Here is a 15,000-nt window from a genome sequence, read left to right as displayed (position 1 = left end):
TTAGAACAATTATTTTTATTCCATCGAGATGGATTTCCTATAACAAAAGATATTTTTTTTCGTAATATCCTTAAAAAATCTGCAATAAAATATGATCGGATAATATAATAAAACGTGAACACGAATAATTAATAATCTATTAATACTTACTTCACTATTTAAGTTACATAAAATGTATATTATCCTATATATATATATATATATATATATATATATATATATATATATATATATATATATATATATATATATATATATATATATATATATATATACATCCGTTAATTCAATAACTTATTAAGTATAAATACATACATGTCTGATAACATTTTATTTATAAATAATTTCCATCGTAAATACAATTACATATTGCATGACTTAAATAAAAGCAATTATGTAATTATTCCTGATTTTTAACGCGTTACGTTGAAAAATTGAAAAAAAAAAAAAACGGAAAAGAAAGTATACAAATAATCATAATAATTATAATTATAATTATAATTATAATAATTAATAATATCTAATGTTTATATATATATATATATAAACAGGTATAAAATTGTAACAAATAAAAAAGGAAAAATAAAATTGTATCCTTAAGGTCTGTACACACGACTACTAATAATGTCCAACGTATAGACCTCAGTCTTTTTGTGTACATTTCGAATGTGTTTATAAACATTTTGTCGTTGTTTAGTTAAATAATCGCAATAAGGACATTGAAATCTTGGTGCCTTGCCGCATTCGTACATCAAATGTCTAGTAAGTGCTTGTTTATGACAGAATGGCCTTGAACACTGTGAACATAGAAACTGTTCACCCTTACCATTATTAGAACATTTCTTCTTGAACTTTGACTCTTTGGCATTGTGTACTTCTGAAAATAATAAGAGAAGTAAAACATTGAGATTGGCATTGATTAAGACAAAACAATATTTATGAAGAGAACTTTGTTTATGAAGATTTGAACAATTCTTTAAACAGTTCTTCTCTTTTTCCTTTTTTCGCGATTCACTAAAGGGTCGAGCGAAAGGGAAAGAAAAGAAAAAGGAAAGAAAAGAAAAAAAAGATTCTTCATTACTATTTCCTCGACGAAGATTTCAACGATTAACGTGTAAAGAATTGTCCTTGATCGAAATAAAAAAAAAAAAAAAAAAAATATATATCTCATTAATAACGTATGATCGATAATTAATCGTTTATCCAAAAAAAAAAAAATATCTTATCCGAAGAAAGTCTAAATCACGTTTATTTATAAATTATTAAACACTTAAACATTTGAAAAATGTCGAAGGGAACTAAGTTTGAAAAAAAGAAAAGAAAAAAAAAACAATAAAATAAAATAAATAGAAGAAACAAAAACAAACAAAAAATAAGCAATAATCAGACTTTAATAAGTTTGACCAAAGAAGACAAAAAAAAAAAAAAAAAAAAAAGGAACAGAATGGAGAAAAGAAGAGAAAAAGAGACAAAAGAGACAAAAAGAAAAGAAAAGAAAAAAAGAAAGAAAAAAAGAAAGGAAAAGAAACCAACTTTCACAAATTGGAAGAAAAAAATGTGTCCTCAAGATTTATGTACATACGATTATCGATAATGTCTATAGTATAGACATCACATTTCCTGTGTACGTTTCTTACGTGGCTATAGGCGTTTTGTCGTTGCTTAGCGCGATAACTGCAATAAGGACACTGAAATCTTGGTTGTTGACCGCATTCATACTTCATGTGTCTATCCAAATCATACTTCTTAACGAACGTACTTAGACATTTCGAACACGGATACTTTTTCCTTCTAACATTCATGAAATAGCTTAGTGTCTTTGGTTCCCTGGTATGTTGCACTTCTGAAAAACAAAAAAAAAGCAACTCATTGAGATTGATATTTGAAATCAAATATCAAAGGAACTTTAAAATAATCATTTTATGATTCTCATTTAACCTTTCATTATATTTAAACATATCGCTGTTCTAAAGGATTAACCAAAAAAAAAAAAAAGAAAAGAAAAGAAAAGAAAAAGAAACAAACATGAAAAGAAAGGAAAAAGATTTTCTTTTTCTTCTTTTTTTGTTCTTTCTTTCTTTCTTTCTTTCTTTCTTTTTTTTTTTTTTTTTTTTTTTTTTTTTTTTTTTTTTTTTTCTTATGGTTGATCCACTTTTCTTTCCGCTGAGATTTTCAACGATTATCGTCCAAATAGGAACGTCTCCGATCAAAATCACATAATCTCATAATTAACATAGCTGAAAAATAAACACAGAATGTTTAATTCTTGGTGTAATATTTTCTTAAGTATAAATATATGTATATATATATATATATATACATATGTATTATATTATCAAAAAATTATTATATTAATAAAACATATGTACATATTTATACATAGAACAAGTACATTTATTCATTGCTGTTTCTATCATTACAGATATTTATTTTTTTATTCACAACAGAGTTCTATCATTTATTAGGAAATAATGAGACAGCAATCTCGAGGAATTCTCTCTTTTTTTTTTTTTTTTGTACTACAAATAAACCCAACTATATATAATAATCTTGAGATATTTTTGGTAATCCAAAATTCTCTTCATTACTTACATTGGAATATAAATTAATTGAATGATTTTTTATAAAGAAGTTTTTAAGACAACAGGATAATTTAGAAAGAAAAAGAGAAAAAGAAATTAAAATTGGGTGTAGTCTAATGGTCTCAGAAACTGATAAGAAAAAATAAATAAATAAATAAATAAATGAATTGTACGTTCATAATAAATTGACATTAGGATTTACATAAATTAAGAAATGCGCTCGAACAGTTTGGACATTGAAAATTTCTTTGCCTGTAATTCCAAGGTGCCGTTCTCATCAGTTCATGGAATATTTCTGGAAATAAAAAGAGAGCAGGTCATTGAGATTGATACACGAAAGGTGAAAAAATAATACAAAAAACAGAACCGGATAAAAAATAAATTATCTCTATTACGAAGAGCGATCGATCGAAGAATTAAAGATTTTCTTTCTTGATTCTCCTGCATAATATGGAAAAATTTTTATATTATTCTTTTTCTTTTTCTTTCGTATACTTCAATAAAATCGATAGAACTTCACATCTAATTGGATAAAAAAAAAAAAAAAAAAAAAAAAACACACACACACAAACATATATATATAGATCTAATTACGATTATAATATACATAATTAAAATTGTAAATATATTGAATAATTAAAAACAACAATGCTCACCGTAATATCTGAGGTAATACTTCTACATCCAGGATATACTGCCAGACAACACCATGAAGTCTAAATAATAAAAAGAAAACAATAAATATGAGAATAAACAAATTCGATGAAAATAAATGTAAAATTTATTCACAGTAAAACATATCATAATTATTAGAAATAAAAAAAAAATGAAAAAGAAAGAAATAAAAATAAAAAAAAAAAGAAATAAAATAAGTAAAAAAGAAGAAACCCACGATGATAAAGATAATGACGATGACGATGACGATGACGATGACGATGACGATGACGATAATTATGACGATGAAGATGATGACAATGACGACAATGACAACTACAATAACAATAACAATAACAATAACAATAACAATAACAGCAACAATAATAATATTAATAACAAATCTGAAATATAAAAGGAATGAATATCTTCCACGATTTAGATTTTAAAAATGTATTCTTTTAAATTTATACTTAAGACGGATCACACAAATCAAAAGTTTTCGAGTAAATCTTTCGTATCATGTCGAACGTAGATCATTCCTTAGAACGATACAAACAATGTCACTACTTTAATCTAGTTGATTGATTAAATTTCTAATTTTAATGTATAATCAAAGAACTCTTGTTGACACAGACAGTCTGCACATTGAAAATTCCTTCCTATAACAATCATGATATTGCAACGTTATCTTTAAGAGCTCTTATTACGATGTATTTTCTCTATAAATAATAAGAGAACAAATCATCGAAATTAATTTTCAGAAGAGGGTTGAGAGTGGGGGGAGGAAGGGATTATCGGAAAGGGAAAGAAATTAATAGAACTTTGTGATAACTGATGATGGCTTATGATATGATGGAATTATTCTTAAATAATTTTAATTAATTATCAGGGATTTGTGGATCGATCGATACAGGGGAGAAAAAAAAAATAAAAAGGTAAAAAGAAAAAAAAAAAAAATAATACCCTGGTTGATCGTCCTCCTCCTGTAAAGTGGAAAGATTTTTGTTAGTTTGAATTTTTTAAGAAAATTTAACCCAGAATGAAACGTATTCCTATTGATGATAAAAGCTTGATCGAGATAAATTAGAAAAAGATATATATATATATATATATATGTGTGTGTGTGTGTGTGTGTGTGTGTGTGTGTGTGTGTGTGTGTGGTTATTTATGTAGGTAACAAAGCATATATACAAATGTACATTTATTTATAATAGCTTGAGTCAATTATATAAATAATTATTTTTCCTTTCACGTTATATAATTATTTCTATTAACGATTAGGAAACAAAGAGAGGGGGGAGGGGGGAATTTCTCTTGGAGGAATCCTTGTATATTTTTATTTTATTTTTCCTTCCTTTTTTTGTTTGTATTTATTTATTTATTTATTGATTTATTGATTTATTTATCTATTTATTTTTTTGATACGACATAAAATTTCCTTTTATTATCGTCACAATATATAATAAGTACAGTCTTGAAACATTTCTATTTGGTAATGCAATTAATATTATTTCTTTTATCCTTAATATTGTTATAAATAAATTAAACGATTTTCTTGGAACTCTGACTGAAAAGAAAAAAGAAAGAACATAATAGAGTCTTTGTTTGATTACTCTTTGTATTTCGTTATGACATTCGCTACCATTTTTAAACTAAGATATTCGAACAATTTTAATATGAGAGATTTATCCCATATGCGTTTATTTTTTAATAAACTCGTACACAGAATCCGACGACACAGAAACATAATTGTCTCTTTAATATATTCTCTCTGTTATATCTTTGTTCCTTTTTCTTTCTTTTCTTATTAACAATATTCAATTAAAATTATCAGTGTTATAAATATATATATATATATATATATATAAAAAAAATGACAAACAAAAAATTATGATTATCGAGTTAATCGAATGAATCCCCGATGAATTGATAAGTATAAAGAAAAAACACAAGAAGAAACAAAACAAAATGATTGAGAAAATAATGATATAATATGATCGAGCATATAAATTAACGAAAGAAGGAAAGAAAAAAAAAAAAAAAAAAAGAAAAAAAAGAAAAGAAAAGGAAAAATAAAAAAGGAATTAAAACAAGAGGAAATAAAAAAAAGAAAAAAGAAAAAGAAAAGAAAATAGGAAAGAATAATGAAAGCTTTCGTAAGAAGGTTAATTTCGATGATCAAATCGAGATATCCCAGTTGACAATTCCGAATGTTGCATAGTTTTCTTTCTCTCTCTCTCTCTCTCTCTTTCTCTCACTTTTTTGCTTCATTTTTTTCTTTTTCCGTCTCTTTTCTTTTTTTTTTTTTTGTTTGCTATTTACATCGCTATAACAGGTTTTCTTTTCTTTTCTTTATTTTTCTCTTTTTTCCTTTTTTATTTTTCTAATAAAAAAAACAAAAAAAAAAAGAAAAAACATATATATATATATATTATATGATAACCATTTGGTTGCTGATTCACGTATTATTCTGGCGATCAGGCAGATCCTAAAAAAGAAAAAAAAGTGTTTAAATACTTTCGATAATAATGATTTGTTGTTGGATCGTGTCAATAAAAATATTTGAGAATATTACGTAAATTTCATATAGGAACGTTATATGAAGTGTGTATATTCTCTTATAAAAAAAAAAAAAAAAAAAAAAAAAAAAAGTAAGAAAAAAAGAGGGAGAAAAGAAAGAGAAAAAAAAGATTGTCTTTTATTCATTATTGAAAGGAATAAAGAGAAGAAAAAGAAGAAGAAACACGATAGAAGAAAAGGAGCAAAAAGTAAAGAAGAAAAATAAACAAATAGGGAGATATATACACACACACGCACGCACGCACACACATATATATATGTATATATATATGTAATACCGAATCGGAAAATTCTCAGTTCACAGTTCGATGCAATGTGTGTCAGCACACTTGTGTACTTCCCTTAGATGCCTGTAAACGTGACTTTTTCTTTTCGATCGATAATCGCACCGAGGACACTTGAATCTACGTTCTTGGCAACGATGATAATGTATGTGTCTCATCAAGTTGTTATAGCGAACAAAAATCCTACCACAGTTGTTCGGACACTTCTTCGCTTGTTTCATGTAGAAATCTGAAAAAATAAAGAAGAACAAATTTTGTTTTCAACCACGAAATTATTAACTTTCATATCCATAGAAATTTTTTTCTTTTCCTTTTTTTTTTCTTTTATTTTCTTTTTTTTTTTTTTTTTTTTTTTTTCTTTTATTTTTCTTTTTTTCTTTTTTTTGGTTTCTTTTCTTTTTTCCTTTAACAGAATAACTATTATGACGATCGATGAAAATTGAAAACACGATTTAGAAATAAAATTATTATTTTTCGAACCAAAGTAAAGAAAGAAGACAAAACAAAACAACGATTGATATTGAAAATCCTGAAAGAATCGAACATCACAATTAAAATCTATACATGGAAAGGACATATAATATGTGTATACATATATATATATAACGTTTGCGTATATGTATATATATATATATATATATATATACTTCGATTATTTAAAACATTTGTGATAATTTATTGAAACAATATTACGTTTAATAAGAACAAATAATATAATGTAAATAAAATATTGCTATTGATAAACAATTACATACATAGTTTTCCCTGATGAAATAAATAAATATATATATATATATATATATATATATATATATATTAATTTTTTATATTTATTTCTCTTCTTCTAGAATATTAAAATATTGTTAAATTGTATTCTTAAATTGTTTAATTTTATATTAACGTCGAGCAATGTAGAAAGAAACTTATTACACAAAAAAAAAAAAAGTAATTATCTTCTATTGTTTTTTTTTCGATAGATACATTAAATACATTTTATTATTCACACTACATTATTGACCAGGTACGTCGTGGAATTTTTTAAAAACATAAAAGTACAAGAAAAAAAAAAGAAGAAAAATATATATATATATATATGTGTGTTTATTAATATCAATATATATGTGTATAATATTATATAAATCGACATATATATATATATATATATACATATGTAATTTGTATCGTCTCATATTTTTCTTTTTTTTCTTTTGTTACCTTTGACCCCGTCTTCCTTGAGAATATATATAAATATACATTTATAATACGAGAAAATTGCACGTATTTATTAAATTATACGTAATTATATCATAAATATTTTGTTAATAATTAATTATATATTCTCAAAGAATTTATTAATTAATTCCTATATTCTTAAATAATTCCTACATCTAAAATCTTTTCTATCTTTCAAATTTTAAAAAAGTATAATAATTGCCGAAAAAAGAAAGAAAAGAAAGAAAGAAAGAAAGAAAAGAAACGAATAAAAGTGTCAAACAAGATATATAATAGATTTTTTTTTAATGGCCTAAAAAGCCTGATTAATGGTTGTTTCAGTCGAAATAGAAAAAAAAAACAAAAAAAAAAAAAAAAAAAAAAAAAAAAAAAAAAAATTATAATATTGATAACAATAATGATGACAATGACGATGATAATGATGACGTTGATGATCGATCACAATGAATTTATATTTCCAATTTATTCATTGAAATGAACGGATAGTGTTTATTATGTATTTATTAGCCACCTTATCGGAGTCTCACGCACTCACACACACATACGCACACGCACACACAGAAACATACACACATTCTCTCACTAAAACTAATCGATAATTCTTCATTTGCTTGCATTTTCATTGGTCGAAAAAATGTCGATAACGTAGACCGTTTTCTTATGATGTTTCCTACGTATATGTGCTTTTAAATTCGATGCGTGTTTCGTAATATGAGGACAATAAGGACACTTGAATCTTGGTGGTTGGCCACATTGAAACTTAAGATGATTATAAAGATTGTTACGCCTTGTAAAATTATTGCCGCATTTATAACAACAAACGCTCTTCTTTCGTTGAAGTCTTTGGTAAAGTTCACGATTCGGATTATAGCAAACCGATTGTGAGATGGGATATTCTTGCCTTAAGTCGATCCCACTATCTGAAAAAAAAAAGAATCAACGAGACCGTATTAGAAGAAAAACAAACAATTCTTTTCAACTCTTGACGAGTCGTATAGATTAATTAATAAATTTCTCTCTCTCCCTCTCTCTCTCTCTCCCTCTCTCTCTCTCTCCCTCTCTCTCTCTCTCTCTTCCTCTCTCTCTCTCTCTTTCTTTCTCCCACTCTCAATCACTTTCTTTATTTTGTTTTTGTTTTCTTTCTTTCTATCTTTACTTTCTCGTGTCGTCCTTAGATCAACGATCGTAAAAGAAATCCTGAAAAAATGAATCATGGATTTATCGTATAAAATTAATACGTTCATTCTAAATTGATGTTTCGTCTTTTTTTTTTTTTTTTTTTTTTCAAATCTTTTCCTTTTTTACATCTAAAAAATATTATTCGAAGACATTGTCATACAAGCACCTTTTTTTATGGACAAACATGGATAGAAAATAATAAAAGAACAGTCGTGAAAACATTAAATTATCGTTGTTAAGATTGAAGGGCGATCATTACTGTTTCATTTTAAAGAAAGAGAGAGAGAGAGAGAGAGAGAGAGAGAGAGAGAGAAAGAGAGAGAAAGAGAAAGAGAGAGAGAGAGAAAGAGAGAGAGAAAAAATTATTGCCAACACCATTGAATAAATTTTGATCACTCTTAGTACCTTCATCACTGACGATCCCATTATAATATTAACATATAAAGTTAACGTAATAATAAACTTTATTCGATGAATTATCACACAAGAGATAATATCACTTACGATCACGACGGACGATTTCATATCAAGATCTAATCTAAACAATTAGATCTCGCCTCTACTAACTTAATAAATATCAATAAATATTAATAAATATATATATATATATACATATATATATATATATATATATGTGTGTGTGTATATATATCACAATTATATAATGGAAAAGAGGCAATAAAATTGAGCGAGTATGTCGGATACCTTAGCTAACAAGAAAACAAAAAAAAGAGAAGAAGAAAAAGAAGAAGCTGAAAAAGAAAATAAAAGATGAAAAAGATCACAACGATGAGAATCATCAGTCGACTTAAAAAACAATAATAATAATAATAATAATAATAATATCTAATAATAGTAATAGTAATAGTAATAATAATAATAATAATAATAATAATATAATTTATATCACAGTCATTCATCAGGTTCGTTTACCTTACAGGCACACGCGTATCATCATTCACAAGCACACACTATCGTATTAAAATGAATGATTTTCATTTGGGGCAAAAAAAGAAAAATACCGCGGAAAATATTATTTTGGGGGTGGGTGGGTCTCCAGAAATGGGATAAAGAAATTGAATAAAAATAATAAATAATACTAATAATAATAATGATGACGATGATAATAATAATAATAATAATAATAATAATAATAATAATAATAATAATAATAATAATACAGTAATTATTATAATTGTAATAAAAAAAAAAACCTAGATAATAATTATCTATTATAATAAAATAAAAATATTTCTTTTTTCTTTTTCTCCTTTCCATACATTCACGCACGCACGCATTCTCTCTCTCTCTCTCTCTCTCTCTCTCTCTCTCTCTCTCTCTCTCTCTCTCTCTCTTTCACTCACTCTTTCTCTCTCTCCCTCTTTCACTCTTTCCCTGCTTCTATGTAAACTGAAGTAATTCCGTTTTACATATATCAACTACGTAAACGGTATTTCCAGGATGTATACGACGAACATGTGCACGAACATTAGAAGGATGTCTCGTTCTATATCCGCAATAAGGACAATTGAATCTCGGTGATTGGCCGCACTCAAACTTCAAATGATATTGTAAATTATGTTTCCTACTGAAGACACTGTTGCAATTACCGCAAGGGAATCTTTGAACGTGTTGATCGGCGGATCTTGTTACTACAGCTGTCGCAGTCGTTGTCATTGTCGTTGTATTTGGAATGACGTTGTCTCCTGTCCAATTATAATTGACGTGTCTCTGATCATACGGTAGAAGAAAGTTCGGATCTGAAAAATAAAGCATAGAAATCGTTCGCTTCAATTTTTCATATCACGTATGTTCAATATACGTGCGGATACGCATACACGCACGCGCTTACACACTTCTTTTCTTTCTTTTTCTTTTTTCTTTTTTTTTTTGTTTTTTTTATTTATTTATTTATTTATTTATTTATTATCATTATTATTTTTGTCATATTTCTTATCCTTAAATGAGAAATGTCACGAGAAAATCGATATGAGAGTGTTAGAAAAAGAGTATACATGCATACAAGATATACATACATACGCGCGCGCGCGCGCGCGCACACTCACACACATCATACACACACACATACACACGTGTAAATATATATATATATATGATGTATATTTAATGTAAAATTGTCATTCTCGCTATCATTTCTTTTTTCTTTTTTTTTTTTTTTTTATTTTGAAAATTGTCGACATTAATTTTAGGTGTCTGTCTTTCGTTAACATACCTCATAATTGCATATGGAACATTTATAAATTATCGTATATCAATGTATCATCACACTGGATCTCTTCAAACTGATCGATCCAGAGAGATCCTTGATCTTCGATGAAGTTCGATGAATCTTCTTCTTCTTCTCCTTCTGCTTCTTCTTCTTCCTTTCCTTCTTTATCTTCTTGAATTTTCAAGGACGGTTACTCTATTAATGATCTCCTTTGTTACAAAGTATGTGCATGTGCAAATTTATTATTATTTAAAAACTATACAAAACAAAGTGTATTCACAATCTGATTAAAATATATACCATTGGTAAAAAAATATGATTATTATAATAATAATAATAATAATAATGATAACTATGATGATGATGATAATAATGATGATGATGATGATGATGATGATGATGATGATGATAATGATATTAATGAGGACAATAATGTTATATTAATTAATGGAATATTTTTCACAATTGCAATTATTTATCACGATATATATATATATATCTTCTATAAATTCCTAAAACGGAAGTGTATCCAAATTTTATCATATAGTTGTTATAAACAAAAAAATTTATTTATATTCTTAATGAATGTCCACTTTTAATAGAAAGGAAGAAAAATTTAATCTATTATTTTTCTATTTCTAAAATCGTTATATATATATATATATATATATATATATATATATATATATATATATATATATATATATATCAAAAAACTTAATTGGGAAAAGTTGTGTCTCAATGTACTCTGTGTCTATCTAAAAAATAAATTATGTGTATATATATATATATATATATATATATATACGTAATATTAATTATATACATACATATATATATATTTATTTATTTATACTTAAATTTTGTTTAAAATACGAAAGTAAAAATCCAATAGAATTTTTTATCTTTAATATTTTGTTTTTAAAGTTTCACTATTATAATTAATAATTCATATTATATAAAAAAAATCAAAAAATCTTTTGATATATATCACCGTTTGTTATAAATAAAATAAAAGATAACGATAAAATGATAAGTGTCAGCCTATCGAAAAGTTTACTTTTTATCACTTAAAATTATTAAGCGAAAATTATTAACAAAACATAGTCACATTTTAAATTACAGGATAATCTACTTATACAAAAATAAAAAAAAAAAATAAATAAATAAATAAATAAATAAATAGGTAAATACAATATCAATAATTTCGCAATTATTTTAAAGGAATTTGATATGTTTATCTTTAGACTTTTCCCAATAAAGTTTTTCGATATCATTAACAATTTCGAAGATGGAGGAAAAAAAAAAAAAAAAGAGGGATCGAAACTTCAAGGATACTTATGTTTTTTGTCACCATTTAAACTAAAACACAGGGATCAAAAAATAAAAAAATATCTTTCGACTTAGGATCAGTTTAAAAAGAGAAAAAAAAAAAAAAAAAAAAAAAAAATCTCTACGAATTCGAAAAAATATTTTCGTAACTTTTCTTTGTTAAACAAACAAAAAAAATACAAAAAAAAAGAAATGAACACAAGAAAAAAATTCTGACAATATCATATTGCCCGAGAAATTGATTGGAAATATTCATTAGATAATACAAACCGATCGATCGCTCTCGATCTATCTATCTTAGTTTAATTACACAGAGCCCAATAAATAATAACAAAATTTCTGTTCTGTTGCTTATATAAGTTAAATCTATTCACGGATATACGTGTTGATACGGATTTGGTAAACCGAAAAATAACAGCATCGGTTTCACCATATCTAACTCTAATTTTCAATATTACTGACATGTACGGACACACTGCTGGAAAAATCATTATCATTAATAATAACACATCGATATTATTCATTAATAAAGATTTTTCTAAACGAAAATTTAATCGTCACTGCGAATATTTAGTAGTAGATTAAATTCAACAAGTAATATTTTTTTTTTTAAACCTTATAGAGAAATATAGTTAATAATAACAATAATAATAATAATAATAATAATAATAATAATAATAATATATATATATTACAATGAAAGCTCTTGAATTTTGTTATTAGACACCTGTTGAATTAACACAATTGATCACTGTAAATATCATATTTTTAAAACCATATCTAATAGAAACCAAATTTTTTTTTCTCCGATTGATTATTGCAATCATTGGCTATAAATATATGTGCGTGTTTATATATATTTATATATATATATATATACACACACACACACACATACACACACACACACATAGAAATAGTTGTAACTATTTTTTTTAGACAAAAATAAAAAGTGAATTATCCAATTGGACGTTATTATCCAATTCAACATTTACATATATCAACGGCATAAACTATATGGCCAGGATGTATTCTACGTACGTGGGCACGTACATTAGATACATGTTTAGTTCTATAAGGACAATATGGACAATTGAACCTTGGCAATTGGCCACACTCAAATTTCGAATGATAGTAGAGATTGTTCTTGTGACTGAAGACACTCGGACATTTTGGGCATGGAAACTTTCGCTTGTCCGTAGGTTGTAGACCAACAATGGCTTTATCCTTACGTTGACAAGTTTCGGGTTTATTCTTTACGACTGGTAGATAAATTCTTGGTACTTTAAATTCTGAAACAGAAAGCACAACAAGGGGTCAAGGTATAAAAAATCCTTTACACCATTTTTTTTGTAAACTCGATTTCTGAATAAGTAGCGTGGCTGAAGCACTTGTCGTATCAGAATAATCGATAAGGTTCTCCTAAAAAGAATAGAGAAAAAAAAAAGGTGTAAATAAGACGAAAGAAGGAAGGAAGGAAAGAAATAAAGAAAGAAAGAAAGGAAAAACGAGAAGAAGAAAGAAAGAAAGAAAGAAAAGGTAGAAAGAGAGTAGAACAATAGGAACAATAGGATCAGTGTACTTAAATCTAAGAATAATACTTATTAGATTCATTTTTCTTCTGATCGATTTTTCGCACTGTAAAAAAGAAAAAAAAAAAAAAAAGAAAAAAAAAAAGAAAAAAAGACGGATAATAAATTTATCTAATTCTAATTAATTATCTCTCAGCTTAGACATTATTGTCAATAATTATGTAAAAATTCGATAATATATAAACGCCTTAATTTATATAAATGACGTTCAAATGATACCTTAATATATAACAAAATGTATAACAATTTATTGCATATACCTAACAACTATTACAATCTATGCATTAATATAATAACATTATAAATATACATCTGCACGATTACGATAAATCATATATTTAAATTACAATAATTTCGAATTTCTGTTTTTTAACAGTATGTCCTTGATTTATTCACAATTTTTAATTGTTATCATGTGATGAGATGAGGATACAATATACATATATTTTGCAATGTAAGTCGTCTTGATAAAAAAAATATCTATAGTATATGTATATATACATATACACATAGATACATATAGAATATGTACACATATAGTCATATGTTTTTTTTTATAAATACAAAAAAAAAAAAAAACGTAAGAAATAATATTAGTCTCACACACACACACGCACGCACTCTCTCTCTCTCTCTCTCTCTCTCTCTCTCTCTCTCTCTCTCTCTCTCTCTCTCTCTTCGTGATCTTATTATGTTATAAGTACACTGAAGAAAAGAATAAAAAATTTAAGAGTCGTAACAATTGATCGATAAAATCCAAGATTTGTCGATTTATAGGATGTTCCAAATTTAAAATGAAAAAACTTTTTAGACATTGTTGTTTTACAATCTGAAAAAAAAAAAGACGTAAAGAAAAATGAAATAGTATCGAAAAAGGGTGATTGACTTTTAAAAATCATCTAGAAACTTTTGGTCCATCTTATGATTGAAAGAAAAAAAACAAAAAAAGAAAAAAAGACGAATACACATACAAACAAACAATTAATAAATAATGTTCAACAGTGAGCGTTCTTTTGCTAAACCTTGAAAAAAAAAAATCATAGGAATTAAAAAAGAAATTACAAAATGATTTCTTGTATCATATAGGCTAAAAGTAAGAGGGAAAAAAAAAGAGAAAAAAATTCAATAAAATTATTGACAGCGATTGTTGTAAATATGCCTGCAAAATAAAAAAAAAAAAAGGATTATTCGTCGATAAAAGCAAATTTAAATTGGAATATAAATCATTATCATATCGTAAAAATGTAATACAGGTAAATATAATACACAATGTATAATATAAGACGTAATAAAAATAAATAAATAACAATATAAAATAAAAAAGAATTTAA

General features: G+C 25.7%; 1 protein-coding gene across 21 annotated transcripts in view; it reads right to left on the bottom strand.

Moving 5' to 3' along the window:
• The window catches only part of LOC124953495 (longitudinals lacking protein-like), a 237,120-nt gene that overhangs the window by 153,925 nt on the left and 68,195 nt on the right, over nucleotides 1–15,000 (bottom strand). For 2 of the 21 annotated variants that reach the window (XM_047504973.1, XM_047504990.1), the window contains 2 exons: nucleotides 10,126–10,275; nucleotides 7,823–8,256 (listed from right to left, as the gene is read on the bottom strand). The exons of 13 other annotated variants lie outside the window; for them this stretch is intronic. In XM_047504973.1, coding sequence (XP_047360929.1) covers nucleotides 7,940–8,256; nucleotides 10,126–10,275 — 467 coding nt within the window. In that variant the 3' untranslated portion in view covers nucleotides 7,823–7,939. Of the gene's footprint in view, nucleotides 1–826; nucleotides 878–1,582; nucleotides 1,844–2,368; nucleotides 2,878–3,238; nucleotides 3,299–5,682; nucleotides 5,728–6,097; nucleotides 6,333–7,822; nucleotides 8,257–10,003; nucleotides 10,276–15,000 lie in introns of those variants that run through there. 6 more of the 21 variants (XR_007102239.1, XR_007102238.1, XR_007102240.1 and 3 more) reach the window with 6 other exon arrangements.

Source organism: Vespa velutina, chromosome 12 (genome assembly GCF_912470025.1).
Source record: "Vespa velutina chromosome 12, iVesVel2.1, whole genome shotgun sequence".
NCBI lineage: Eukaryota > Metazoa > Arthropoda > Insecta > Hymenoptera > Vespidae > Vespa > Vespa velutina.
The sequence above is the reverse complement of the archived record's forward strand: the minus strand, read 5'-3'. Positions and strand labels throughout refer to the sequence as shown.